Source organism: Phasianus colchicus, chromosome 19 (assembly GCF_987193195.1).
Source record: "Phasianus colchicus chromosome 19, bPhaCol1.hap1.1, whole genome shotgun sequence".
NCBI classification, from domain to species: domain Eukaryota; kingdom Metazoa; phylum Chordata; class Aves; order Galliformes; family Phasianidae; genus Phasianus; species Phasianus colchicus.
In genome coordinates, this window is record NC_143454.1 from 7,432,195 (window position 1) to 7,459,591 (window position 27,397).

The following is a 27,397-nucleotide window of genomic DNA, read 5'->3' on the forward strand; positions in this document are numbered from 1 at the left end:
TAAGTTTTCAACACCTGGAAGTTCTGTTCATTATTTGCTTGGCAGTTCTCCCAGTCTTTACTTTGAGAGCTTTCCCCTGTTCTATCCTACATGAGCCTTTAAAGAGGTTGTTTTTCTTTGTTGTTGTTGCTGGCTAGATGTCAGTCCAGTTGTTCAGGGTAGGAAGGGGGTTGGGTGGTTGTCTTTGAGCAGTGTCTTTCGATCTTATCTGCTGCTTATTATTTTGAGGTTTTTATAATGAAGTTGGAGAGGGTTCTAGGGTAGAAAAGTGACTGGTAGTTTCCATTTAGTGACACCATCTGAAGAATGGCCTGCCAGTACATTTGAATGCTTTTAGGGATTAAAAAATATATACACATCATTTCAGGTGCCTTTGGTTTGTTAGTTTTCTATTGTCATCAGCCGCAGTGTTTATATAACAGTTTGCAATGCAAGTATGTCTGTAATAAGTGAAAACATCCTGCTTTCTTCTGCTTTCCTTAAAAGATTTACTACTCTCAATTTGTGCTTTGTTTTGAAGGGATGTGGATGAAACTATCAGCTGGATTAAGGAGAAAGGGCAGTTGATGGCCTCAGATGACTTCGGCAGAGACTTGGCCAGCGTGCAAGCTTTACTGCGTAAGCATGAAGGCCTGGAAAGAGATCTTGCAGCTTTGGAGGATAAGGTACTCGTATGAGATGCATTTTACCTACTAGTTAAACTAGGTAACCTGTTTTTAAAAGGCTAGAAGCTTATGCGGTGTTTGTGACTGTCTGGGTTTAGGTTAAGGCCCTTTGTGCAGAAGCTGACCGTTTGCAGCAGTCTCACCCAATAAATGCTTCTCAAATTCAAGTGAAACGAGAGGAACTGATTGCCAACTGGGAGCAGATCCGAACTCTGGCAGCAGAGAGGCATGCTCGCCTTAATGACTCCTACAGGTAGGAGTACTGAATTGCTTGAATGGCTTTTTTTTTTTTTCTTCCTTTCTTCCATATTCAAATTTGATATAAGACTGTGTGAAATAGAAGAAAGGGAGGCTGTACCCAAAAGTCTGAGATGATGCTGGTGTTTTCAGTAGTTGTCTTAGTCACCAGATGATACTTTACATCAGCTTCTTGTAAAAAGAACTATTTATATAAATACTTTAAAGCTCTTGGTCATTCTCTGAATACACATCAATTATGAAGACACCTTGAATTTTTAGGACAAGTTCACTTTTTATTGATGTCTGCATTCCAAAATGCTATCTGACTGTGCATATTATAAATCTGTTCACTGTGGAATCTTTGTGATTTTGTTAAGAGTTAAAGTATGGCATATTGTTGGGTGTACTGTCCCAGACTAAAAGAAATATTACTCTCATCTGTGGCAGTTGCCTTGTTGCTGTGGGGTTTGTTTTCATCCATACTTGTTTCTGTACCTGCATGGTTCTCTATGAAAACTAAACTATTAGATCACTATTAAGAAGCTGTGCTGATAAGATACTTAGCCTAATGTGGTGGTTAGTTTGTCTTTTCTGGTATTTTGTTTCTGCTCTTCGTTCCCTCACATTGTTTATGTCTTCACCACCATAAATCTTGCACCAAGTAATCATTCTTACTTTGCCTTTACTGGCATATTCAGTTTAAAAGGGAAACAGAAACTGATCGTTTTTCCTGATAAGTGTTAAACATGTGCCAAAGGCAATAACTGTAAAAATGTGCTGAAAGTCATCTGAGAATTTATTTGTTCTAAGGCTGGGGCATGTGCAGTTGAAACTTTCTGTCAGTCCTTCCCCCCACACACACTGGTATGGCTGTGACAGAAGCATTGCCCTGGGCTGTCTTGAAATGCTTTGAGAACTGTCTTTTGCTTTCTGTTGTCTTCAACGTATAGACTTGTAGCTAAGAACATTCCTTTTACTATCTATATAAGATATATGAAAAACATATGTTGGAGGAACACTGAAAGGTTTCTGCTTCTTAAACGTAGTGTTTTCCTAATTTTAAATGACTCTTTTAGATAGAAAACTTAAATTATTTAATATTCTAATTGCATTTTGGTATTGCATTGTTTTGTTTTTATCCAAGGAACTGCTTTCGTGTTTGTAACCTTTACCTTTGGTTTAAGGCTTGAGAAAATATGCAAGCAAATGATTCCCAAACATTTTTTCTCTTGTTTTCATAAGGTTGCAGCGCTTTCTTGCAGATTTCCGGGACCTCACCAGCTGGGTAACTGAGATGAAGGCTCTGATAAATGCTGATGAGCTTGCCAATGATGTGGCTGGAGCAGAAGCCCTTCTAGACAGGCATCAGGAACATAAGGTATAATGGCTAGCCAAGTCCAGTCAGCAGCTCTCTGACTGAATTGTGTGTGTGACACAGTCTCTGACTCAGGGCTGCTAATGTCATATCACTGCATCCTTGGATTGTACAACACGGTTCACTGTTCTTATTTGAGGATTTTTTACTTAGTTGTTCTTGATTGCAGGTAGATATACTGATAACTATTTAAAAGTGCTTATGATAATATTTTATCAAAAATACTTAGAACTGATAGCAATCAGTTGGACTAACAACTGTTTTAATTCTCCATCATGAGGAATTGCTCTAACTAATAATGCAGCTTGAAACCAATCCTTAGTTTCTGTTTAACATATGAATTTATACTTTCCTTATCTGCAGTACAAGGTGATGCATTTGAATCTAGTTTTCTTGTTTGGCACGATGTATCTAAATACCTCAGTGATAAACTTCAAACTCTCCAGGCTGTTGCATCTCTTATTTTCAGTTAGTAGTATTTTGATGCTCTGTTGTAAGCTATGTTGTGGGAAATAACTTTCTCACTTCCATTTCATAGGGAGAAATTGATGCCCACGAGGATAGCTTCAAATCTGCTGATGAGTCCGGCCAGGCTTTGCTTGCAGCTGGGCACTATGCTTCTGATGAAGTTAAAGAAAAGGTAAGTTGGGCAACTTGAGAGCAACTCCTAAAGAATTATGTTTTTTTCCTTCTGTGTCCCTTAATTTAGAAGTTCTTAAGATTTTAAGCTGCGAAGTATCATCTTAATAGGTTACAGAGCTTTTAAGACTGACAATTTCTGTTCAGACTTCCATCTTGATTTTACATTGAGAAGTAAACGAACCAGTCTGTTAAATACAGTGTTTCCTTTTCCCAATCCCTTAGCTGACTATCCTCTCAGATGAAAGATCTGCCTTGCTAGAACTATGGGAGCTTCGCAGGCAACAGTATGAACAGTGCATGGATCTGCAGCTTTTCTACAGAGATACTGAACAAGTTGACAACTGGATGAGCAAACAAGAAGTGAGTGCATGCATTTGAACTCTCCAGTTTGATTTTCATTAATGCCAATCTTCTGTAGGCACAAACCATTTTTAATTACTAGTGGCAGTGACTCTGCCTACCACTGGACATGCACTAGGGTTACGGTGCTGTGCAGTTAGTTACGTGGCTACCCAAGATGCTACAATGACTATTTCTTTCTAATACTTAAACTGTGAGCTGGGGCAAGTTGGCCTCGTGTTGCTTTTATGTTTTTTAACTCTTGTGAAATACTGTTTGAAGAAGAAACTAAAAATAATTATTTGGAGTCTTTGGCTGCTAGAGGTGTATAGGGAACACCATCCCAGTATTATCATCCTTCCTTTCCAATCGTATGGTAGGAAAGAGAATCACAGAATCACAGAAGCTGAGGGCACAAACAACAATCCACTGATGTTTGTTGCCTTGCTTTAGGCTTTTCTGCTGAATGAAGACCTTGGTGATTCTCTGGATAGCGTGGAGGCTCTTCTAAAGAAGCATGAAGATTTTGAGAAATCCCTAAGTGCTCAAGAGGAGAAAATCACAGTAAGGCATTTATATTGGGTCGTCACTAGAGAAGTGAGAAATGAATGAATTAGTTGATTGGAGAGGCAACATTGGTGGGGACTGACAGAGAAGAACGTGGTTTGTTCTGCAGAATGATTCACTGTGGAAAATAATCAGTGGAAAAGCTAAGATAGGGCTTGATTGCTGCCTCAGACCAGCTGAATAACCCAGTTCCTTGCTTAGCACACCAGCATGGGGAAGAGGTGGATTTTGATAAATGGTCATCTGTACACATGTAAGAGGATGGTATTAAGTTACTGTTACTAGACCTGAACAAACAGTTTTTATTACACAAAATAAATGGAAAATCTTTTCACTTTCAGGCATTGGATGAGTTTGCTACTAAGTTGATTCAGAATAACCATTATGCCATGGATGACGTTGCTACACGCAGAGATGCTGTAAGTATTTAGCACAGATTTAGTCTGCAGGTTTTCTGCTTTATTATTTTAATTGACTGCTTCATGGGATAAATCACTGGAGCTTTCAGTGCATACAGTAGACTTTCTTATAAACTGAAGATCTTAAAAAAAAAAAAAAAAAAAAAAAAAATCTTGACTTAATTTTTTTCTTTTTCTTTTTTTTTTTCAGCTGCTGAGCCGCCGAAATGCTCTTCATGAACGAGCAATGTACCGCCGTGCTCACCTGGCAGATTCTTTCCATCTCCAGCAGTTTTTCAGAGACTCTGATGAACTAAAGAGTTGGGTTAATGAAAAAATGAAAACTGCTACCGACGAGGCTTACAAGGTAAAAACAAAGATCAGAGTCAGAGTATTTTTAAGGCAATACCAAGCTTAATATAATCAGTACAATGATGTGAAGCAGTATCAGAGAGATCTTGCTGAAGCAGGCAGTATTAATGACAACAGGAAGAACTGCAATTTCTCCCTGTCCCGTCATGCTGTAATCATGCTAATCAATAGCTTAAATGTTCTGATTTCAAAGATGTATTGGTGGCACCAATTCCTTTTGTGACATGTTGGCATGCATATAAGTGTCGTCTAATTTAAAAATGTCTTCTGAGATCTACATATATTAATTCTGTATTGAAAGTTTACTTTTTTTATCTGTAGGATCCATCGAACTTGCAAGGTAAAGTTCAGAAGCATCAGGCTTTTGAAGCAGAGCTTTCTGCTAATCAGAGTCGTATTGATGCCTTGGAGAAAGCTGGCCAGAAGTTGATTGATGTCAATCACTACGCATCTGATGAGGTGGCAGCTCGCATGAATGAAGTCATCAGCTTGTGGAAGAAACTTCTGGAAGCCACTGAGCTCAAAGGTAAGATCTAATCATAGGAATCCAAGTGCTTTTTCTAGAGGCTTTAGCTGGGAAAAGACAAGGAAGTGAGTTAAATGAAGTGGAAAATTTAAATCATTTTTTTGTCACTCTGTCTTTCTCAGGTATAAAACTGCGTGAAGCCAATCAACAGCAGCAATTTAATCGCAATGTAGAAGACATTGAGCTGTGGCTGTATGAAGTAGAGGGTCACTTGGCTTCTGATGATTATGGAAAAGATCTTACCAGTGTTCAGAATCTTCAGAAGAAACATGCCCTGCTAGAGGCAGATGTTGCTGCCCATCAGGTGAGGGGAATAATTTTTCTTCCTGTCCTTTGAGATGTGCTCACTTGAAAATAATCACTCCAGAGACTCTATCAGATGACAGTAGGAATCTGTATTTTCATGTTTTGTATGTTTGGGCTTCACAGCTTGTTTATCAGAAAAAAAAATCTGAACTGAAATGGTTTGTTTAGAGTGGCACATCTGTAAAGCTAATGAAATTGCAAAACTCTTTTGTCTGTATGAATTTGACAGATTAAATACAATTTACATATTCTGCTGAATGTAATCAGGGATAGAATTTTTATCAACAGTTATTACTGCACTGACAGCGTGCAGCTGAGTTTCTTTTCCTCTACCACAATGTAACTTACTTGCTTAAACTTGAAAATACTCTTTAAACGTTCACTGCATCAAGCAGAAAGCCTGAAATCTTGTAAAGGTTGTGACATAAAACTATTACTAAATTAATTTTAGGATCGGATAGATGGCATTACCATCCAGGCACGCCAGTTCCAAGATGCTGGGCACTTTGATGCTGACAATATCAAGAAGAAACAAGAAGCTTTAGTAGCTCGTTATGAAGCTCTGAAGGATCCTATGGTAGCTCGTAAGCAGAAACTTGCAGATTCTCTTCGCCTGCAGCAGCTTTTCCGTGACATCGAGGATGAAGAGACCTGGATTAGGGAGAAGGAACCTATTGCAGCCTCAACAAACCGAGGTTGGTCCATTCTGATACCTGCAGGATTTAGGTGTCAGAATTGCTATGACTTACGTTTTTAATAGAAAGTTCTCTATGAAAAAAAAATTCTAAAATGTTTACTGCAATTAGCATTGCCTGCATTTACGTATTTACCCATGGTTCTTTAAATATTCTGTTACGTTAATTGTACAGTTTCATTGGGTAACTCAATTTTCTGCAGTGCTCTGTGGTAGTACTTACTCTGCAAGTTTGTCTGATGTTTGTTGCAGCTTCCTTGATATTTTGAATTCTGAGTCACCAGACTTAAACCAGTTAACTGTCTTCTGTTTTTCAGGCAAGGACTTAATTGGTGTCCAGAACCTACTAAAGAAGCACCAAGCTTTGCAAGCAGAAATTGCAGGCCATGAACCCCGCATTAAAGCAGTTACACAGAAAGGAAATGCAATGGTGGAAGAGGGTATGTCTCAATATTTCTTAATTTTTTGTCTTTCAGAAATCCAGGAATCTTTGTATAGGACTTTGTTCTCTAGCCTTCTACCATTAAAGATTATTGACTGATTTGTCTGAGAACTAGATAGGTACCTGCAAGGAGGATGAGCTTCTAGTCATTCTTTCACTTGGAAATAAAAATAGATTCATTGATGGGAACCTGTCACCATTTTCACAGACCTTCACCTGATCTTGGCAGACACATGTATTCAAATATTCCCAGAGCAGTTTAATTGACAGGTACAATCTCTCTGAACCGAAAGGACAAACTAAAATATGGTTGTCTTATTGCAGTCAAAATAGGCTATGTAGATCTAAACAGCTCTAATTTTTGTGATTTTTTTTTTTTTTTCCAAGAAGTACAGGTGACCTTTTAGTCTCCATTATTTATGTCTCTAAGTCCTTCAGTCTCCTCTTTTTGCTACGTAGGACATTTTGCTGCTGAAGATGTGAAGATCAAATTGAATGAGCTAAACCAAAAATGGGACTCTCTGAAAGCCAAGGCATCTCAGCGGCGACAGGATCTAGAGGATTCTCTGCAAGCTCAGCAGTATTTTGCTGACGCTAATGAGGCAGAATCATGGATGAGGGAGAAGGAGCCCATTGTAGGCAGCACAGACTATGGAAAGGATGAAGACTCTGCTGAGGTATTTGACACTGTTTGGATTACTTTTGCATAAACAGAGTGAGGACTTCATTCATTAGCAGAGAAAATAAGGAGCTCTGCTATTTTAAGGATTCTTACAAAAAAATTAAGCTTGATTTTTGTATCAAGCTCAATTTTGACTCGGAATCAAAGTACAATGGCTCTTTTTCCTGTATGCTAGCTATTATTGTATGTGTCATTTTGCTGTTCAATGTATTCACTATACTATAGAGAATTTGTATGGTATACCGAGGTAAATATCAGTAAACTCTTGCCTGTTGCAGTGTTGTATTTCAGTATGAGTTTAGCTTTGAGTACTTCATCAGTTCTGAAGTATTTTCTTATGCAGAAGTTGCTATACAGGTATATTTCTGTGGCCAGACACTGCTGACTGACATTTCATTGAAATTAACTGCAGTTTAAAGGTATTCTTTGAAACTTACCTCTATTTCTGGAGTAATACTTGGTACTCCTTCCTGGTAAGAAGAAAAGAATGATTCTGAGATAAGGTCGTGCAAAAGGATTAGAAGCATTTAGACAGCTCTCAGACCTGTGAATAAATAGATGTAGCTATTCTCATGAGAGTCGGAGGTCTGGCAGCTTTGATGAACCCACATTCCCTGTGTATGGAGCCCAAGAATATATTTTAAGCAAAATAGCATTTGTAAAAATGGCTTGGTGTACATGTTATTTTTATCATTTGATTTCAGGCTCTCCTGAAGAAACATGAAGCTTTGATGTCTGATCTTTCTGCTTACGGCAGTAGCATACAGGCATTAAGGGAACAGGCCCAGTCCTGCAGGGTAAGGAAGGATGCTAATCATGTTGCTGAAATTCTTGGGTCAGCAGAAGTTACAGACCAAGCTTAATAGCAGCAGTTGCTTTTGAGATCTTACTGCAGACTGCACTTAGTTTTCTAATTAAAAAAAAAAAAAGAAAAAAAATCTTTTCATAATTGTAACAAACTGCTATGTTGCTATGTTACATGGGAAGAAAACAGAAGAGTGTGATTGTTTCCAATGTTTGAGCCCAAGAATGCTAAAATAAGTCCATCTGTGCTACGTTTATTTCAACAGGAATCACTTCAGAGCATTTACAGTACCTTTAAGGCTGAAGTATTTTTTAGGATCGCTACTTTGGTTGTAATAACCATGCAAAAGTTTCTGTATCTTTACTCATTTTTCTTCTGTTGCCTTCTTTGTTAGCAACAAGTTGCTCCCACTGATGATGAAACTGGAAAAGAGCTTGTGCTGGCACTTTATGATTACCAAGAGAAGAGTCCTCGGGAGGTGACTATGAAAAAAGGAGATATTCTCACCCTGCTCAACAGCACCAACAAGGTATGCTATTGCCTGCCAGTTTGCTGAGCTGCTTGGCTTACTTGGTTTTGTGTGTTTTTTCCTTAAAGCATTTGCACATTCAGTCTGTGTTCCCATGTAGCACTTTAGCATACTTCTTGTCACTCTTATGACTCCCTTCTGGCTGCCAGCTTTTTCTAAGTCATAAACACCGTATGCCATAGGGCACGTGTGTGCAACAAAACTTACTTCCTTTCATTTGAAGAATTTCTGACCAAACACAAGGAGAGAAGTAAAAGCAAAACCTGGGTGTCTACAAGAGACAGTTTGAAATGACCTCCATAAAAAGGACAAACTCTTGTTTTCTTGTATTAATAGAAACCTCTAACTTTGCCACCATTCAGGTACACAGCATACTTAATGCTTTGTGTTTGCCTCACAGTGGTTACTTTTATTTTCTCGTTACAGGACTGGTGGAAGGTTGAAGTTAATGATCGTCAGGGTTTTGTACCAGCTGCCTATGTGAAAAAACTAGATCCTGCTCAATCTGCATCCCGAGAGAATCTTCTGGAAGAGCAAGGCAGCATAGCATTGCGACAGGAGCAAATTGACAACCAGTAAGATGTAACTTATGAGATATGACACCCATCCAGTGCTTGCTGGGTTGGCCTTCATCTCACGTGCCCTAAGTTTAGGTCGATGCCACTTCTGCTAGGGAATAATTAATTGGAGCAAAACAGAGGGGCTCCTTTACTAGGAGCACCATATTGAATCATTCTTATTCCAGATATTCCTGTTGCTTTTTCCATTTTTTTAACTGTAAAATTCATGACACTTGAGCTCAACTTACTGTCTGACCTGAGTATTATACGTGTCCCTTTTGTTGTTGTATCTAACTACTTAAACTTGTTTGTGAGTTATATCTGTCCTAAGCAGCTCTTGTATTTGTAGTTGTCACTTCTTAATGTGTGATCTGTTTTGAAAAGCTTTCTTAAATTTGGCTGCAAAAGTACAGTACCCTCCCTATAGGGCTGCCTCTGGAGATGTCTCCTTAGGAGCTGCAGCTCTCTTAGCACCAGCTTGTTGGTTTTGTAGGATTTTTTTTTTCCTGAAATGCAGTGCCATCACATGGGTTAAAACCTACTTTCTTTCTCTTTTATTAAAGAGGAACACACATGCCATTGCAAATGCAGAAAACTGCACAACTGCTTGGTAACAACCTCCTGAGGCAAATGGTAGTTATAGATTAGTTCAAGCTGTCAGTGACAGCTGTGAGCTACCAGCTCTTCTTATCAAGCCACTTGGAAGCCAGAGCTGACAGTTCAGTGCACACTCCCATCTGTTTGCGTAGTTACTCTACATGAGAATGTCTTTCTACTCAGTTGTTTTGAGTCACTAGTTATTACAATGTCATTCAATAATTAATAGCTTTAGTTCTAGGACTTAAAGTAAACCAAACTAAAAAGGTAATTTATACCAATTAGAAGAAAGGATGGCTCAGGATTTTAATAATGTGTAACTATTCTGTGGGCTTGCCTGCAACTTTTAAGAACTGTTAGAGGTGTCTTATTTGAGAGCAGAGGAGTGGGGGCCATCCTTTGGTTTTAAATCAAATGGCACAATGATCAGGAAATGAGGAGACCTTATAGAGAGAGTTCAACTGTACTGCTGAGGTTCCCTCCCATGAATTTCACTCTGGTCTGATTTGCTTTGTTTGCTTCTTAATGACATCTAAATTTCTCCATTTAAATGTGAACTTTTAACCATCTCCTACCACAGACAACCCATGGATGGAGCTGCTGCTTTCATTATTTTGGTTAATCTAACTAATTTTTTTGCATGCGTTTGCTGTGCTCCCTCTGTCTGTGCAGGACTCTCATAACTAAGGAAGTCGGCAGTGTATCTCTGCGTATGAAACAGGTCGAAGAACTGTGAGTAGGATTAGCCCTTTCTAAACCATGCTGTCTCTGTACTGTCACTGTTCATCCTCTTTGTTTCTTTCTTTCTTTGGGAAGGCTGCTCCAAAGAGACACAAAGGAAGCAATTTCTGCAATGTGTGTTTTTTTAGTTTAGATGAGTGTGTCGTGATGTGTTTCATGTGTTGTGTACAGCCAGCCATCCTGCCAGCTGCTTATCTTGTTGGTCACGTCGGCACTGCTAGATTGGTGATGGTGTCATTTTCCATTATACTGATTTGACTTGCCAAGTGAGGGTTCAGTGATATCTAGACTGTTTTCTTTAAAAAGCATGCATTGCATTTTCTGAGGTGCAGATACAGTTACTTGTTTATATAAATAAATATACTTGGTGTATCCGTTTTATATATAACATCACATAAATGTCTGCTTCTGGTAGAATTTTGCCCCAGGTCCTCTTATGAGCTTTCCAAGTATTCAGTACCTAAAACTATGCTGAAGCAAACATCCGCAGTTGAGTCAGGCTTTAAAAAAGTGTTTTCCTGCATGCAGTAGCTCATGCAAGTCAAGCTAGAATGCTGCCCTTTCATACAAAAGGTTCTTGGTTCCTGAAATCCAGTTGAATTCAGGATAGATGGGAAACCACAGAGTCTCAGCTATTGAAGAGACTTAGAGCTGCTTATCAGTTGGATATACAGGCATTGCAGCCCAGGATGTCAAGGCTTTCTGGCAGATGTATACAAGCAGCACATGTAAAACAAGTTTAATGTTTTCTAGTTGAATATAATTGTGTTATCAGAGAAATAACAGCTCTTTTAACCACGCAGCAGATTTTGCACTGAACCATAGCTAGATAAGACATTTTGTGTCCAGTAGCTGTCAGGTTAGTGTGTTTAATCTCATGGCAGACTTCATGTGCTATAGGAAAATATTCTCACAAAGTTAGCTCTTTTCTTTGTGTATCCTGTGCAGTCATTCCTGCACTGTAGTGCTGCTGTAGCCTTGAGCTGTGATTCAGATTTGCCTTTGCCCACTGAAGCATTAAATGTGGGAGGCCTCATTTTAGTGTGCTTACCCATATAAAGGAGAGATGTGCACAGTTTGCATTCAGCTGATCCTGAACTAAGTCATTCTGTAGAGTAGCATTGTGTAGATTGCAGGCACTTCCAGCATCTTTGGTGCTACATGAACTTGTTTAATGACTGTGACTCTGCTCAATGCAATCTGACTGCTCCTGCCTTCTTTTTCTGCTTGTTCCAGGTATCATTCCCTTCTTGAGCTGGGAGAAAAACGTAAAGGCATGCTAGAAAAAAGCTGCAAAAAGTTTATGCTGTTCCGTGAGGCTAATGAGCTTCAACAGTGGATCAATGAGAAGGAAGCTGCACTCACTAATGAGGAAGTGGGTGCTGATTTGGAGCAGGTGGAGGTGCTACAGAAGAAATTTGATGATTTTCAGAAGGTATGCTGTAATCTGTGTGCTAATTCTTCATATCTGAGCATAGCAGAAAAGTACCAGCCAAGTTCTGGAAGAATTCCATTTTGTGCAACACATAACCTTCAGTTAAGCTATATTTTTTTTGTTCTTGTTGTTGAAAGGAAAAATGTGTTTTAGTTTTCAGCCTTAGAGCTTTTCACAAGATAGATAAAAATAGTTGTCTGCTTCAAAATGCCAATAGGTTTTTGATTTTTTTTTTTTCCCCTTTGTGTTTGCAACACTTGTTAGTATTTCTTTGCTTGAGGTGGAGGAATTACTTTTCACACACGTTTGTTCCATCCACTTTGGTAAGGTGCTGGATACTTAAATGCAGCAGTGCCTGACTCTAACAGTGGAAAAGCTGGTGACCTGATAGCTCTGTGCATGTTATCACACTTATAGCTTGGAAGTTGGCTAACACAACTTGAGCCAGCCTAATAGTGTAGGTGTGAAGATGACAGCAGTTACTGGATTTGTGGTGGTGTCTTTTTATTTGTTATTTTTAAAGCTAATGGTTGAAACTAAAATGTGTTATCTAATAACATTTAAATGCAAGTTCTCCTCCATTTATTTTTGTTGTTGTTTTTTTAACTGAGTTCCCTTTCTGATTGATGGAAAGGTCTCTGTCAGTCTATTTGCTGACTGTTTTAGTAAAAGTACTTCTCAAAACTGGCTTTTTAGATTACTTATCTACAGCAGTATGGATGACAACTTTTGATCTCTATGTTGGTAATGCTGTATACCTGACAGTTCAAACATGTATTCCATTGCAGATTGTGTATGGAAAGCTTTGACAGTGTGCTTCTCTAACACATTGACACTTGGCACTGATAGCTGGGATTTCTCAGCACATTCTTCATTCAATGATAACTGTAAAGGTTGAATATGCTAAATTCCTGCTGTTATCAAACTGTACTTCTTGGCATCCCTGGTGTTCCAACTTGATCCACATGTTTAGCCCATGTGAATGCTAATGCTGTGAATGTAACTGTTCTCTGCAGGATTTAAAAGCTAATGAATCACGACTGAAGGATATAAACAAGGTTGCAAATGACCTGGAGTCTGAAGGGCTGATGGCAGAGGAAGTGCAAGCAGTAGAGCACCAGGTCTGCTTGTTTTTCTGACTTAGTCTAATGCTCTTAAGTAGTAAAATATTTCCTTCCTTTCTTTAGTCTATCCTGCTTGGTGTTTCATTGTAACATTCTGGCTGTTACAGTTTATTGTCTGATTAGAGACACACAGTGCCTGTTCTGTAGTATGGCCATCACGAGGGTAACCTTTGAACAGTTTCTTTTGAAATAATGCAAGTTGCACCATTTCTTTCTTCCTTTTTTTTTTTTTGTTTCTTTTTAAAATTAGCTTTGCTTCTTCACATATAAGTGTGAAACTCCCATTCCTATTGCACATGCAGGTTGTGAGAGTACTGTTGGCTTTGTGACATGCTAGTAACTGACCAATAGAAGAAGCTGCCTCAAAGCATGTCTTCCCTTTCTCAAAAACAGTGGAATTTTTCTTTCTGGAAGAAAATATGAATTTGTTTGGTAGGAAATGACAAGACTGTTTTTCTTTCCTTTGCAGGAAGTCTATGGAATGATGCCCAAAGTAAGTGTTAATTTCCATGTAGCAATTTTTAACAGTTTGGAATGTAGAAGTTCTGCCATGATTGCAATCTGTTTGCATGAAGGAACTCATTAATGATTTTGAGTGGATGTAGAAGGATTATCTCTTAGATCTGTTCATTTACTGGGTATTGTACTCAACATCACAAATCAGTGCTGAGCAGGATAACCCAAAATAACAAAAATACATATTTGTAAAAATTGATTTATGCTGTTAAGGATGGAACACAGGGATGTCTCAATTTCTAAACATTTTCTGGTAGTTTCAGATTTTGCTTTGTATTTAAAGATGTTTCTTCCATTTTTAAACAGGACGAAACTGATTCTAAGACAGCCTCTCCTTGGAAGGTAAGTTGCTGAATCCATGATAAAATAAAACAAAAACTACAGCACATGTTCTTGGGTTTTTTGCTTTTCTTTTTTTGCTTTTTTAGTAGACTGTGCACCTTCTCATAAGCCTCCCCTTTTTCTTTTTCTTTCTTTAAGATTTGAGGGAATGACTTTAGAGGTGTCTTACTCTCAACCAGTGTTTTGAGTTGATATTGACTTAGGGTTAATGAATTTCACTTCACTTTGCTTGTTTACTTCAGCAAGTGTGTTACAAAAACTCGCAGAGCATTAAGCAGGAATTTGCCATCATATACTTACATGCCAGTTCTCTGTCAATACAGATGAGTTGTCATCCTGTACTGCTCTTTGTTGCCAAAATGAAAATTCTTCATTTTAGTGGATTCCCAACAGAGAATTTGCTGGCAGTCTGTTTTTGACCTGTGCAGGGGAACTTCCTTTTGTTTTGAATTCATACTATCAAAGCAAATCATAGTTGTTATACCAGTGTTTATAGGTATTACCAGGACCAGTGATGTAAAATCCTCCCCATTTATTTAGTATTACATTTATTTATTGTAATACTTCAAGGGGAAAAAAATGTTTTTATTCCTGAAAGTCAAAGGCACTAATGCCAATGTTCCTTCAGCAAGGAATACACTGTCTGAATGCAATATCTTTGTATTCCACTGTTTACTGATGCATCAAAATATTCAGAATATTTTTACCATTATCCAACATTACTTTCATTATATAAAAGGAGATTGTGTTGTGAGGAATTGGTGATAATTTTTCTGATTAGCTTTCACCAGTTTTTATTGTCATTCTGTATTCTAGAAGTATTTGAATTAATAGCTGATTCAGTCAGAAGTGAAACTGTTCGGATAATTGTTGTTTTCTGTCTCCTACATGTATTTCATAGAGCTGTATTTTACAAAGTCTGTGGTTTTAACTTAGGCCAATTGATGGATTATTTTTTTTATGAAGAATTTTCTTTCAGTTTAACTTTGGCTCTGATTGAAGTTGACTTTAATGCAACGTTTTTTTTTATTTCTGCCTTTTCACACAGTCTGCACGTATGATGGTACACACAGTGGCAACATTTAACTCAATCAAGGTAACAGTACAGCTTTTCCTGTCCTTATGTAGAAGTTGGAAACTAATTCACCTTCCTTTCCATAGCCTTTGTCTGTCATTATGTTTTATAAGCCATTTTGAATAAATTAATCAAGAGAATTATTTAACATATAGCATTTCCTTCTCAAGTTACATCAGAATCATCTTATATACATCGAATTATTTGTTCTTCCATGTCAGGAGAAGCCCTTAAAATTATTATTCTGAACTAGACTAATTGAATTTGTACTCCCTCTGGAATTAAGCAGAAACAGTAACCTTCACTTTCACTGAAGTCCAGTCTCAACTTCTCATTTGATATTGACTACTTGGTAAAAATTGCTTGCATTGTCTAAATAATACAGGTGTAGCTGTTATCAGTATTTTCCAGCACTGCTGTGAGTTTTCTCAGTAGAATTGTGAAAAATTACCTATCAGGATATGGACATGGAGAAGGTGTAGTTGGCACATTCACAGATGTCAGCAAAATAAGAAAGGGGTTTATAAGCATGGTAAACAAAACTTGCCCTTAGATACTAAGTTTTTCTGTTTGTCTTAAAGCTTCAGTGCCATACAGGAGTTTCTTTATGCAGAAGTGCTATAGAACTGTGGTTTGCAGTATCAGTATGGGGTTTTATTTTTTGTTGTTGTTCCAGGAACTGAATGAACGCTGGAGATCTCTGCAGCAGTTGGCAGAGGAGAGAAGCCAGCTGTTGGGCAGTGCTCATGAAGTCCAGAGATTCCACAGGTGGGATGTTTATATCGTATCTGATCTTATTTCAGTAAAATACTTTGTTTATAAGAGTTCTAAAAGATAGCAGGACCTAACAAGTCATATTTCAGCCCTCAATTTGCTCAGTGGGAGGTGGGTTACCCGCAAAACAAGTTTTTTTTTTTTAAATATACTGCCTAGAAAAAGAAAAACTTTAATATGGAACATGGAACTGCTGAGGGTTTGGGAGATGTGAACTGCTGTCCTATTTTGCCAGAGTTCACTTCGGTCTTGCAGCTTAATAGATCCATCAACTACTTGAGCATTCTAAAAAAGAGAAGGTGTAGTAGGTAACAGAGATCCTAGTGTGGCCTCCATTTTAATTCTCTTTTTGCCTCCATTCAAATCAGAGATGCTGATGAAACAAAAGAATGGATAGAAGAGAAGAATCAAGCATTAAATACTGACAACTATGGACATGACTTGGCCAGTGTGCAAGCTCTGCAGCGCAAGCATGAAGGCTTTGAGAGAGACTTGGCAGCTCTTGGAGACAAGGTGAGGATGAGAGGGTGAGAAATGCAGAAGCTTTCCTTTTATCTAGCAGAGGTGATTGCACTGTAGAAAGGATTATTTTTGTCTTCTTTGTGTTTATTTTCCTCTTTTTTTTATTCTAGGTGAATTCTCTTGGTGAAACTGCCCAGCGTCTGATCCAGTCGCATCCAGAATCAGCTGAAGATCTTCAAGAAAAGTGTACTGAGTTGAACCAAGCTTGGAGTAGTCTGGGAAAACGTGCTGACCAGCGCAAAGAGAAGCTTGGAGATTCTCATGACCTGCAGCGTTTCCTCAGTGATTTCAGGTAAAGAGTCCATCCCCCTTCTCCCCAGTTTGTCTGGTTTATTACTAGAAGAGTATATCTAACGCAGTGTTTCGGAGGAGTATTTCATGGGAGGGATTGAAAAAGGACCTTTTTTCCTATTCTAGCTTATTTTAGTGGAGGAAGGGAATTATTTTTATATTAATCTGTGCTCACAGAGACCTTATGTCTTGGATCAATGGAATCCGGGGTCTGGTCTCCTCAGATGAACTTGCAAAAGATGTGACTGGAGCTGAAGCTCTGTTGGAAAGGCATCAGGTATGTGAAAGATAGTAAGTGAGTATCAAACATTAATAGATGTTTTTTTGACACTTTCCACTTACAGTTCCAAAAATTAATCAGTTGCTGCTCTGTCCTTTATTTAAATAACAAATTCTGTACCTTGCAGGAACACCGCACTGAAATAGATGCACGGGCTGGCACTTTCCAGGCATTTGAACAATTTGGACAGCAGCTTCTGGCTCGTGGACACTATGCCAGCCCAGAGATTAAGGAGAAACTGGATATTCTAGATCAAGAACGGACAGACCTAGAGAAGGCCTGGGTCCAGCGCAGAATGATGCTAGACCAGTGCTTAGAACTACAGGTACCCTGCTGCATTTTTAAAAAGAAACATAATTCCTTCTTTTGTAAATATGTATTCATTTACAATGATGAGTGATGTTTGTGGTCTGTCTGTCTCATACTTTGGAGTTTTTCCTCCCCAGCTGTTTCATCGGGATTGTGAGCAAGCTGAAAACTGGATGGCTGCCCGAGAGGCATTCCTAAATACAGAAGATAAAGGAGACTCCTTAGACAGCGTGGAGGCACTCATCAAGAAACACGAAGATTTCGATAAGGCAATCAATGTCCAGGTGAGGGGCGTAGCTGAATTGAAGAGAAAATATCTTTTCTGATGTGGTTTGTTAACAAAATGAATTACTACCACACGTGGCTTCTCAAGTTTCATTCTAAAGCCATTTGGCATCTGCAGCAGCAGTTTAGCAATGCCTTATGCAGGTACAGCTGTATTTCACTGTCTACAAATAAGCTGTAGGAAGAGTGGCAAGTGTTTGCATATATCTCTTATTGACTTGAAATTTACTTACTTATTACAATAGAAGAAGGTGTATTGTCAGTTTCTTGAGAAGAAAACTGCTGACATTTACATACTGCTAAAAGTCAGGAAGATGCTCTTTTCCTAAATGCTGCAGGTGAAAGCTCCTGTGAAGTTGATCTTTCCAGTCCTGTAGAAGATAGTCATCCTTAGTGGGAAATAAACTCCATTCCAGACCCTGCTCATCACTTGATGTAGTTTGAAGTACTGCAGTTCTCCTAATTGATGGCTTCTCTTTTGAACAGGAAGAGAAAATTGCTGTCTTGCAGTCTTTTGCTGACCAACTGATCGCTGCTGATCATTATGCAAAAGGAGTCATTGCTAACAGGCGCAATGAGGTTCTGGACAGGTTGGTACATGGATTGCCTTGTTAGATGGGATGCAGCTGTGAAAGAGTGCCATTTGGCATCACTGTTACTGTTAAGCTGTTAAATGCAATGCCTTGTGCAGCCCTGTTTTTTCATTCTATGCGTGTATTTAATTGCTTACAGGTGGCGTCGTCTGAAAGCTCAGATGATTGAGAAGAGATCTAAGCTGGGAGAATCTCAGACCCTCCAACAGTTCAGTCGTGATGTTGATGAAATAGAAGCTTGGATCAGTGAAAAGCTTCAAACTGCAAGTGATGAGTCATATAAGGATCCCACAAACATCCAGGTGAATATGATTCTCAGCTTAGGAATCATAAGAAGGTATTTAGGTTCACAAAGAATGCTCTGTTTTGAAAGAATGTGTTCAGAGAAATTCGTGTTCGGTGAGAGAGGATAATCCACCATGTAGGACACGATCTTCCTTTAACATAGAGAAAATGGAAATTTCATTATGCATAAAAAGAGGCCCAAAGTGGAAGTCTCTTAGTAATTATTTTGTACATAATTAGTGAGATATGTGGTATCTGCAGCAGCAAGTTTCCTGAAGGTACCGCTGAGTAGCTATTCTGTTTTTCTCCTAACAGAATAATGAAACTAAGTTCTTGGGTCTTATCTCCACCCTACATTCTGAAATATAAAGTCTTATTCGTTCTTCATGTTAAGGACTAATTACAGTTACCTCCTATGTTGAAATGCTGGCTTATGAAGTAGTATGAATGCACTGAACTACTTCTTCTCTCAATCTGTTTTATAGCTTTCCAAACTGCTGGTAAGTAGTTTGGACTAGCCCTGGTATGTGAATTTGTTTTCTTTGTATAGCTTATATGTAAGCACAAGGTCTGGTTGCAGTTTGTTGCTCCATCCATCAGTTCATGCAGTCTCTTTGTTTTCTATTAGTTATTGACCTTCATTCAGGTGCAGCTATCAGTCTTCATGTTATGGATGTGGCTTTTCTATTAATGCACATACAGCATCATTTATTTCTGTATTTGTTTTGCAGGTGTTCTGCATGATCTGTTTAATTTGTGGTGCATAAGGGGTGCAGGGTGTTGGGTGGGGATTTTTGTTTGTTTGTTTCTCTGTAGGAGTTAGCTCCTGGAGAAGTGGGTAGCTAGCCTCCTTTTTCAGAAGTCTGCCTGCTAGGCCTGTCATCCTTTCTGCATCTGGAGTGGTGATGACATAACCCTTGATACAAAACATCAGCTCTGTTAGCTTAGGCTTTCAACATCAAATGTTGAAGATGGAGAATTTAATAAAACTGATAGACCTGATGTGCTTACCTCTTGTGGCAGTAACTGCAAGAGAAGTAGAAGAGAATAATATAGAAGTAACTCTCTGGAAAAAGATATGTACCACATAGAAAGGTATGGGGTTATATGAAAGGAGAAGACAACAAAGAGAGGGAAGGAATTGGACTAAAGAAGGAGAGAATAATTGTTTCTTTAGGGTGTGGTACGTTAGATATCCTTTTTCTTATTTGAAAAAAAAAAAAAAACAGCATTTCATATTAAAGCAAATGCTCGTCTTGGATTTGTTGTTCATGGTAATTATATGAAGGTATGCAATTGGCAGCTCTTAAATTGAGTTTTACTTGTTGGTAAATAGTGCTTTGAAGGATACATTTCTGTAATCTCAGCAGTCAGGATTGGCACTTTCTAAAATAAAGCAGTTCATGCAGAATTTCTCGTGCCAACGCTGTAGTATTTTTCATTTCTTACTTCTAGTCTAACATTTCCTTTCATTCCATTCTCTCAGGGCATTGCATACCCATGTCCAATGCTACTAGCATTTCCAGTTAATACTCATAAATTCTGTTGTGTCATTTTTGTGCTATTCTTCTCTTTCTGGTGGGTGGATCTATCATGTGTATATGAGAGAGATCTGTGTATTTCCTTCCACTTCGAAGCTCCTGTTGTTCTCATGGTGCTCTCAATTCAGAAAAACTTTTAAAATCAATATTTTATAGTTAGATTTATAAGAATTTTGGGTTGTTAATCCTGAATTTTAATGTATAGTGTGATCATGTATGACTGAACGATATCAAAATGTGTAAGTCAGATTGCAGCATTGATTTGTGTTAGCTGTGTATTGGTTAGGAATAGAAATTGTAGCTTCACAAATTTCTGTAGGAGTAAGAAGAATTGTCTCTTTATGTTCATGCTTAGAGTTTGTATAATTGCTGCCTTTTGGAAGTGATGGCACCGTACAGGAAAAGCTGTACCCTAGAAACAGTAAGGGTTAGTGCAAGGAATGTTACTGGCATCTGTAAAATGCAGAAGACATTGCCTGATTTATCTACATCAGCTCACTGGAAGTTCTGCTGTGTCAAAGCTTGATGCTTACCAAGATTAATAAGAGGATTCTTACTGAGGGAGAACTTCTTTAGGTCAGACTGTAGACAACAGCCATGCTCTCCTCTCGGCCCATGAGAACAATGTAGGAGCCCTTTGTGCAGTTTCTGACAGTTGTGCTTTTTCTCACATGCAGAGCAAGCACCAGAAGCACCAAGCCTTTGAAGCTGAGCTCCATGCCAATGCAGATCGGATTCGTGGAGTCATTGATATGGGGAACTCTCTGATTGAAAGAGGAGCATGTGCTGGCAGTGAGGATGCTGTGAAGGTAAGTACAGCAAATCTACTCGGAATATCTGCTTACATTCAGCTTTGAAGAGTTGGGGTAACTGGGTGAGAAAAACAAGCATTACAAACAAATCTTGTTTTATAGAAATGTTTCTGTTTCAGCTATGCAGTAGAAATAGGAACAGTCATTTTACTTCACTTTTGAGAGAGAGACTTTCAGGTCCTATAACAAGACTTTTGAACTGAATTATAGCTAGGCAGCATTAAATAGTTACTGTGTAGTTTGTATGGAATTGGCAGCCAAACTTGTGCCTTATTCAGCTGCTGCATTTATCAGAACTTGCATTTTTCATTTGTAGCATTTGTCCTCTCCATTTTTACAATAGGCACGGCTGGCTGCCCTGGCTGACCAATGGGAGTTCCTGGTCCAGAAGTCAGCAGAGAAGAGTCAGAAACTGAAAGAAGCTAATAAACAGCAGAATTTCAATACTGGCATCAAGGACTTTGATTTCTGGCTTTCAGAGGTAACTTACTGAGATGGGGATTATTTACTTGCAGGAGTTGTTTTTCTGCTTTTTTAATCCCTTTGCTGATTTTAGATTTTCCAGAATATCATACACCTTTGATTAAATGTAGATTTCTTTTGAAAATGCAACCATTAGAAAAGGCTAAAAATCTTGTGAACGTATTTTATGTTATTTGTAAACAAAGTGAGAAGGAGCGTGTTTGCCTTGAATCTCTAAAAAAAATTAAACAGGTGATGAGACAAAGGTTTAACCTCACTGTAGAAAGTTAAGGAAATAATTTATATAATTTCAAAGGCAGTATAATTTCAGTATTTTGTGAAAATACGACACGGCTTGTTCTTTGTTCCCTTTTTCCTTCCCCACCTCTAGGTGGAAGCTTTGTTGGCATCTGAAGACTATGGGAAGGACTTGGCATCAGTTAACAACCTTCTGAAGAAGCACCAATTACTGGAAGCTGATATATCTGCTCATGAAGTATTGCTTTCTCTTTCAGTTTTGGAATATAAATCATAGAATTATAGAACTGCTCAGGTTGGAAAAGACCTTAAAGATCATCCACCTCAAACTAACCATACTACCCTAACTCTAACGACCCTCCACTAAATCATGTCCCTGAGCACCACATCCAGATGGTTTTTAAACACATTCAGGGACAGTGACTCGGCCACTTCCCTGGGGAGCCTATTCCAGTGCTTCACAACCCTTTCTGTAAAGAAGTTTTTCCTGATATCCAACCTAAACTTACCCTAGTGTAATTTAAGGCCATTTCCCCTCGTCCTGTCACCAGTGAGACGAGACCAACTCTGCTCTCACTGCAATCACCTTTCAGGTATTTGAAGAGAGCAATAAGGTCTCCCCTCAGCCTCCTCTTCCCCAGATTAAAATCATAGTAGTTGGCAAATTCTGCAGGTACTGCTTCAGAGCTGCAGTCATACATTGAAACATGTTTTCTTCATGTGTGGTTCTGCACAGTAGTTAGATTTCTATGTTTATGTCAGTGTAGAAATCATGACAAGACAATCTTATGCACACCTCTTTTCTCCACGTTTCCAGGATCGGCTGAAGGACCTGAACAGCCAGGCTGACAGTTTGATGACCAGCAGTGCTTTCGATACCTCCCAAGTGAAGGATAAACGTGAAACTATAAACGGGCGCTTCCAGAGGATCAAGAGCATGGCAGCTGCCCGCCGTGCAAAGCTGAACGAGTCCCACCGCCTGCATCAGTTCTTCCGTGACATGGATGATGAGGAGTCCTGGATCAAGTGCGTATTTGGAAAGTTTGAGGCTCTGCCATGAGAGCAGGTGCTTGCTGTCAGCTTGCCAGCAGTGTTCGCTCCGTAGTATGGTTTTATAACACAAGTGTGTGTCTCTACAAGGAGTCACCTTTGCCTTCTAGTCAAGGAAATCTATATTCAAAATGACTTCTGCTCCAGTTTGGGTGTGACTTCTTACCTACAGTGCTCTGCGGTCTAACTGCAAGAGGGAAAAGTCTGTGCTGGAAGAAGTAGCAATCTTTAGCCTTGAACCAGATAGCTGCAATTTGATTAATCTTCTTTGGGAAAGCTCACAGAAGAAATTGGGACCTTACTTTTCAGTCTGAAGTAATACTTCTGTTGTTGTTCTAGTCAATTGTAGTAGTGAACTTAATGCCCTTTCTGCATTGGTGTTACGTCCCTGAAGGAAGTGAACTTCATAGAAATCATTCAGATTAGACTAATTCTGTTGTCTTGCTTGTGGAAAATTAAAAATAGTAATTGAACAACAGCAGGTAAACTTCTTGAAATGCAGCTATCTTAGAAAACAGTGCAGATAAGCTCTCCTTCATAGAGAAATGATAGACCCTCTGCCTTTCCTTTCTTCTCCCTACTCATTCTCCTTTTGTGTGTCAGGAGCCAGCTGCTGTTTGATAATACCTCATGCACAGCACAAAGACTTGTGTTGTGAAGAGCATTTTGTTATTTGCAGTGATTTTTTTTTTTTTGTGAGATTTGGTCTATGCAAGTAATTCTCAAATTTTTTATTTCTTCTCTCCTGATTTTAGAGAGAAGAAACTGTTGGTGAGCTCAGAGGACTATGGCAGAGACCTGACTGGTGTGCAGAACCTTAGGAAGAAACATAAGCGCTTGGAAGCAGAATTAGCTGCCCATGAACCTGCTATCCAGGTGAATACCTCTCTCCTTGACAGATTGCTTTATAAAGAATGCCATTCTTTGTCATTCTTTGCAGCAAGTGTGAAAGCAAATAATTAGTTTATAAGCATGCAAACAGAATGCCTAAGAAAAGAGCAAATGATACTTTATTAATTAGCTGTTTCTTTGCTTTGCAGGGTGTTCTAGACACTGGCAAGAAGCTTTCAGATGACAACACGATTGGGAAGGAGGAGATACAGCAGAGACTGGCTCAGTTTGTGGACCACTGGAAAGAATTAAAACAGCTGGCAGCTGCTCGGTGTGTGAGAGATTGTAACATACAATTTAAATAAAGCAGTTACATGGGTTTGTAAGGACCAGATATATTGAATTTCAGGTTTTTAGATATGGTTAGTTAGTCAATAGTATCATGTAATAGGTTCTATGAAACTACTGAAAAGAGTTTTAGTGATAATAGTTCTCAACAGCAACATGACAGGTAGGTTTTTTGTTTATTTTCTTGAAGTTGTGCTGTTATCAGTCTTTTCTTGCACGAGCTGAAAAACAGAAACTTGAAATTAATTGACCTAAGTCCGCTAGCAGGATGTCTTTCTGAATGGAAGCTGTTGGGAGAGAGTCCTTTCAATCCTTCAGTAGCTGCAGGTTTTGAGGCCAAAAAGAAAGAAGTGAGAGCGATGTATGTTAGCTTTCAATCTCTGTACATTCTTAGGTTTTCAGCTGTTTGTGTATTCGTTTCCATCTTACATCTAAAAGCTGTAGAGTAACACTGCAGCTAATTTTACCTTTCTTTACCCATGCAGGGGGCAGCGTCTGGAGGAGTCTCTGGAGTACCAGCAGTTTGTAGCAAATGTTGAGGAAGAGGAAGCATGGATCAATGAGAAAATGACATTGGTAGCCAGTGAGGATTATGGAGACACACTTGCTGCTATCCAGGTATGAAGGAAGTTGTTGGCTCTTCGGTGATTTCATGGCATCATCATTGATGAGAACTTTGTGAACCTTTGCTGTAACTGTTTTTTTCAAATATGGAAGTTTTTTGTTGATTTATTTTTGTATTTGCAGGGCTTGCTGAAAAAGCATGAAGCATTCGAGACTGACTTTACTGTCCACAAAGACAGAGTGAATGATGTTTGTTCTAATGGAGAGGATCTCATTAAAAAGGTCAGCATAAACTGGTAAAGAAAAACCTTCAAAAGCTGCCCAAAACATTTTCATTTCAAAATAGACTTACTCTGCTCTTGGGACTGATTTGTCATCTCTTTGAAAAGAGTTCTATTCAGTTTTTTTGCAGCTGAACAAGCAATTGGTGTTAACCAATTTCAGTTAACCAATTGTTTCATGTTCATGTTGTACATTGAGAACCAACTCTTTTGGCTAAAATCCTTGCTCTGTCACCCTCTTACTGGATACCTTGGAAAGTCTTAAGGGTTGTTGTTGTTTTTTCCTGATATGTAGAACAATCACCATGTGGAGAACATTACTGCTAAGATGAAGGGCCTCAAGGGCAAGGTGTCAGATCTGGAGAAAGCTGCAGCTCAGAGGAAAGCCAAATTGGATGAGAATTCTGCCTTCCTCCAGTTCAACTGGAAAGCAGACGTGGTGGAGTCATGGATAGGTATGTTCTGTGTTGGAGCACAGTATGCTATCACAAAGAAACTGAAATGCACCTCCATTTCTCAATGTGTAGCTTCTTACTTTGTTAGAGTAAGCAGACATAAACCCAAAGGAATGAGTGGTATTGTACCTGATAGATGCTTGTGAGATAATTGTTAGACCAGAATTTGGAACTGAGGGAGAATTTGAGATAGAGGTGTTTTCATTTTTACTGAACGTGCTTCATTTTCCAGGTGAGAAGGAAAACAGTCTGAAGACAGATGATTATGGCCGTGACCTCTCCTCTGTGCAAACGCTACTCACCAAACAGGTTAGTGCTGATGCTGCCTTCCATCTGTAAGTGATCAAGGAAACAGGTCAACACTTCTCTAACACCAGATTTTGGTATTCATATTTCTGTTTTTATTTAACAATTCTTACATAATCTTGCATCTATTTCTATATAAAATATATTTTTTTTAATGCTTCAGGAAACTTTTGATGCTGGACTTCAGGCTTTCCAGCAGGAGGGAATTGCAAACATCACTGCTCTGAAAGACCAGCTACTGGCAGCCAAACATATCCAATCAAAGGCCATTGAGGCTCGGCACGCTTCCTTGATGAAACGCTGGAATCAGCTACTTGCTAATTCTGCAGCCAGGAAAAAGAAACTCTTGGAGGCTCAGGAGCACTTCAGAAAGGTGAGTCACCAAACCACGGGGATACAAAAATCTAAATGTTTTCTTTGGAGGAAAAACAGCACAACACTCGGCACTTAGGCAGCTTTCTTATTTGCAACTAATGACTATGGAGATCCAGAGGACTTAAAAGTTTTTTATATACTTGCAGGAAATGAGTAATAAAGGCAAACTATTACTTGAGCTTGTTAACTTCAGATAATCTCATACAGAATATTTGCATTACAGAATTGAACAACCAGTTTATTTTCTCTTTTCAAGGTTGAGGATCTCTTCCTGACCTTTGCCAAGAAGGCCTCTGCCTTCAACAGTTGGTTTGAGAACGCTGAAGAGGACCTGACAGATCCTGTGCGCTGCAATTCTCTGGAAGAAATCAAAGCGCTGCGAGAAGCCCACGATGCGTTCCGTTCATCACTTAGCTCTGCCCAAGCTGACTTCAACCAGCTGGCAGAACTTGATCGCCAGATCAAGAGCTTCCGTGTAGCCTCCAACCCATACACTTGGTTTACTATGGAGGCTCTTGAAGAAACTTGGAGGAATCTGCAGAAAATTATCAAGGCAAGTTGGAGAGCTGCTTCTCATAGCTTATGACCTCTCAGGTCTTCCTTGGAATTTGTCTGCCAGATAATCAATACAAAAGTTTGTCACAGCAGTAGAAGTGGCAATCTCTCAAATTTGGGGAGCAAATTAAAACATTCATTAGCTTGTGCTGTTGTCCAGATTTTTTGATGATCTTTCATTCCTCAAAGACAAAGCACATGTCCCTCAATCCTGATTGTAGAGGAAGTTTCACATTCAGGCTATACAGTCAAGTAATGGTTGCATCAGTTCTAATTCTCAAGGATTTGGTTGGAATGTTCTGCGCTGCGGTCTTAACCTAAGTTAGCTGTGGAGGACACTTTTTGAGTCCTCAGTCTTTTGACTTCTAGATTTGTGTTTGAATGTACTGTTGGTTTTGCTTTGTTATGGGATAAAGCCATCCACCTATTTCCCTGATTGAAACTGTTTTTGTTTGTTCCTCAGGAGCGTGAATTGGAGCTGCAGAAGGAGCAACGAAGGCAGGAAGAAAATGACAAGTTGCGCCAGGAGTTTGCTCAGCATGCTAATGCCTTCCACCAGTGGATTCAGGAGACAAGGTATAGTTTGTCTTTCCAGGAGCAACTCTTAGAGAATTGTGCAGCTAATTGTATCCCTCTTACGTCTGCTCAGTCCATCTAAGTTGTAAATATTTCCTGTTGAAAAGCAGCTATTGAGAATTTGTTCATTTCCTACAACTGGGATTTGAGGGAAGCCCCATTAGCCACAGGAAGAGAGAGCTCTGAAACACCAGGTTGTAGCAGTGATCCTGCTTCTGAATTCATGTTTCTGTAGTGATACCAGGTATCCAGGACTTGACCCTCCTCCAATTATTCCTGAACTAGCCTGCATGACAGCTGAAAGGGGTGGGGAACAGACAGCTGGAGCAGCCTGCAGGAAGTGCTCCTGGCATTTCTGTTAATGCCTCTTTGTTCACTGGCACATCAGGAATCTCACTAGGACTTCAACAGAGAAAGAAATTGTGATAAGAACCTGAAGGCAAGCACTTCTCTGGGGTGCTGTCTGATAATATCCATGCTGGGGGAGAAAGAGCAGATATTAAACATATGTTGTAGAAATAAAAAATCTCAGGGTTGAGAATTGCAGTGAACTGAAGAGCATGTTTCTGGAAAACAGGGGACAGAGCTGTTAGCCAGTTCTGTGTGGTGAGTTCTGTTTTCATTTAATCCTGTGATTCTCTGTCTCTGTGTGTTTACAAATAGTTCTGTATG

At 39.1% G+C, this 27,397-nt stretch overlaps 1 protein-coding gene across 15 annotated transcripts in view; it reads left to right on the forward strand.

The window, feature by feature from the left end:
* SPTAN1 (spectrin alpha, non-erythrocytic 1) overlaps positions 1-27,397 on the forward strand; it is a 46,171-nt gene that overhangs the window by 12,435 nt on the left and 6,339 nt on the right. For 6 of the 15 annotated variants that reach the window (XM_090121550.1, XM_090121548.1, XM_090121552.1 and 3 more), the window contains 44 exons: positions 521-665; positions 764-918; positions 2,148-2,283; positions 2,819-2,920; positions 3,145-3,282; positions 3,715-3,825; positions 4,170-4,247; positions 4,438-4,593; positions 4,920-5,124; positions 5,247-5,428; positions 5,882-6,125; positions 6,442-6,564; positions 7,026-7,243; positions 7,953-8,045; positions 8,448-8,582; positions 9,009-9,157; positions 10,412-10,471; positions 11,717-11,915; positions 12,932-13,036; positions 13,509-13,532; positions 13,862-13,897; positions 14,946-14,993; positions 15,649-15,740; positions 16,115-16,259; positions 16,379-16,560; positions 16,737-16,836; positions 16,967-17,164; positions 17,286-17,432; positions 17,920-18,023; positions 18,166-18,328; positions 18,797-18,811; positions 20,530-20,661; positions 21,008-21,145; positions 21,518-21,622; positions 22,202-22,410; positions 23,190-23,310; positions 23,475-23,596; positions 24,099-24,231; positions 24,361-24,459; positions 24,754-24,913; positions 25,146-25,222; positions 25,383-25,592; positions 25,851-26,147; positions 26,613-26,725. In XM_090121550.1, coding sequence (XP_089977676.1) covers positions 521-665; positions 764-918; positions 2,148-2,283; positions 2,819-2,920; positions 3,145-3,282; positions 3,715-3,825; positions 4,170-4,247; positions 4,438-4,593; positions 4,920-5,124; positions 5,247-5,428; positions 5,882-6,125; positions 6,442-6,564; positions 7,026-7,243; positions 7,953-8,045; positions 8,448-8,582; positions 9,009-9,157; positions 10,412-10,471; positions 11,717-11,915; positions 12,932-13,036; positions 13,509-13,532; positions 13,862-13,897; positions 14,946-14,993; positions 15,649-15,740; positions 16,115-16,259; positions 16,379-16,560; positions 16,737-16,836; positions 16,967-17,164; positions 17,286-17,432; positions 17,920-18,023; positions 18,166-18,328; positions 18,797-18,811; positions 20,530-20,661; positions 21,008-21,145; positions 21,518-21,622; positions 22,202-22,410; positions 23,190-23,310; positions 23,475-23,596; positions 24,099-24,231; positions 24,361-24,459; positions 24,754-24,913; positions 25,146-25,222; positions 25,383-25,592; positions 25,851-26,147; positions 26,613-26,725 — 5,904 coding nt within the window. The remainder of the gene's footprint in view (positions 1-520; positions 666-763; positions 919-2,147; positions 2,284-2,818; positions 2,921-3,144; positions 3,283-3,714; positions 3,826-4,169; positions 4,248-4,437; positions 4,594-4,919; positions 5,125-5,246; positions 5,429-5,881; positions 6,126-6,441; positions 6,565-7,025; positions 7,244-7,952; positions 8,046-8,447; positions 8,583-9,008; positions 9,158-10,411; positions 10,472-11,716; positions 11,916-12,931; positions 13,037-13,508; positions 13,533-13,861; positions 13,898-14,945; positions 14,994-15,648; positions 15,741-16,114; positions 16,260-16,378; positions 16,561-16,736; positions 16,837-16,966; positions 17,165-17,285; positions 17,433-17,919; positions 18,024-18,165; positions 18,329-18,796; positions 18,812-20,529; positions 20,662-21,007; positions 21,146-21,517; positions 21,623-22,201; positions 22,411-23,189; positions 23,311-23,474; positions 23,597-24,098; positions 24,232-24,360; positions 24,460-24,753; positions 24,914-25,145; positions 25,223-25,382; positions 25,593-25,850; positions 26,148-26,612; positions 26,726-27,397) is intronic. The other 9 variants (XM_090121538.1, XM_090121541.1, XM_090121543.1 and 6 more) reach the window with 3 other exon arrangements.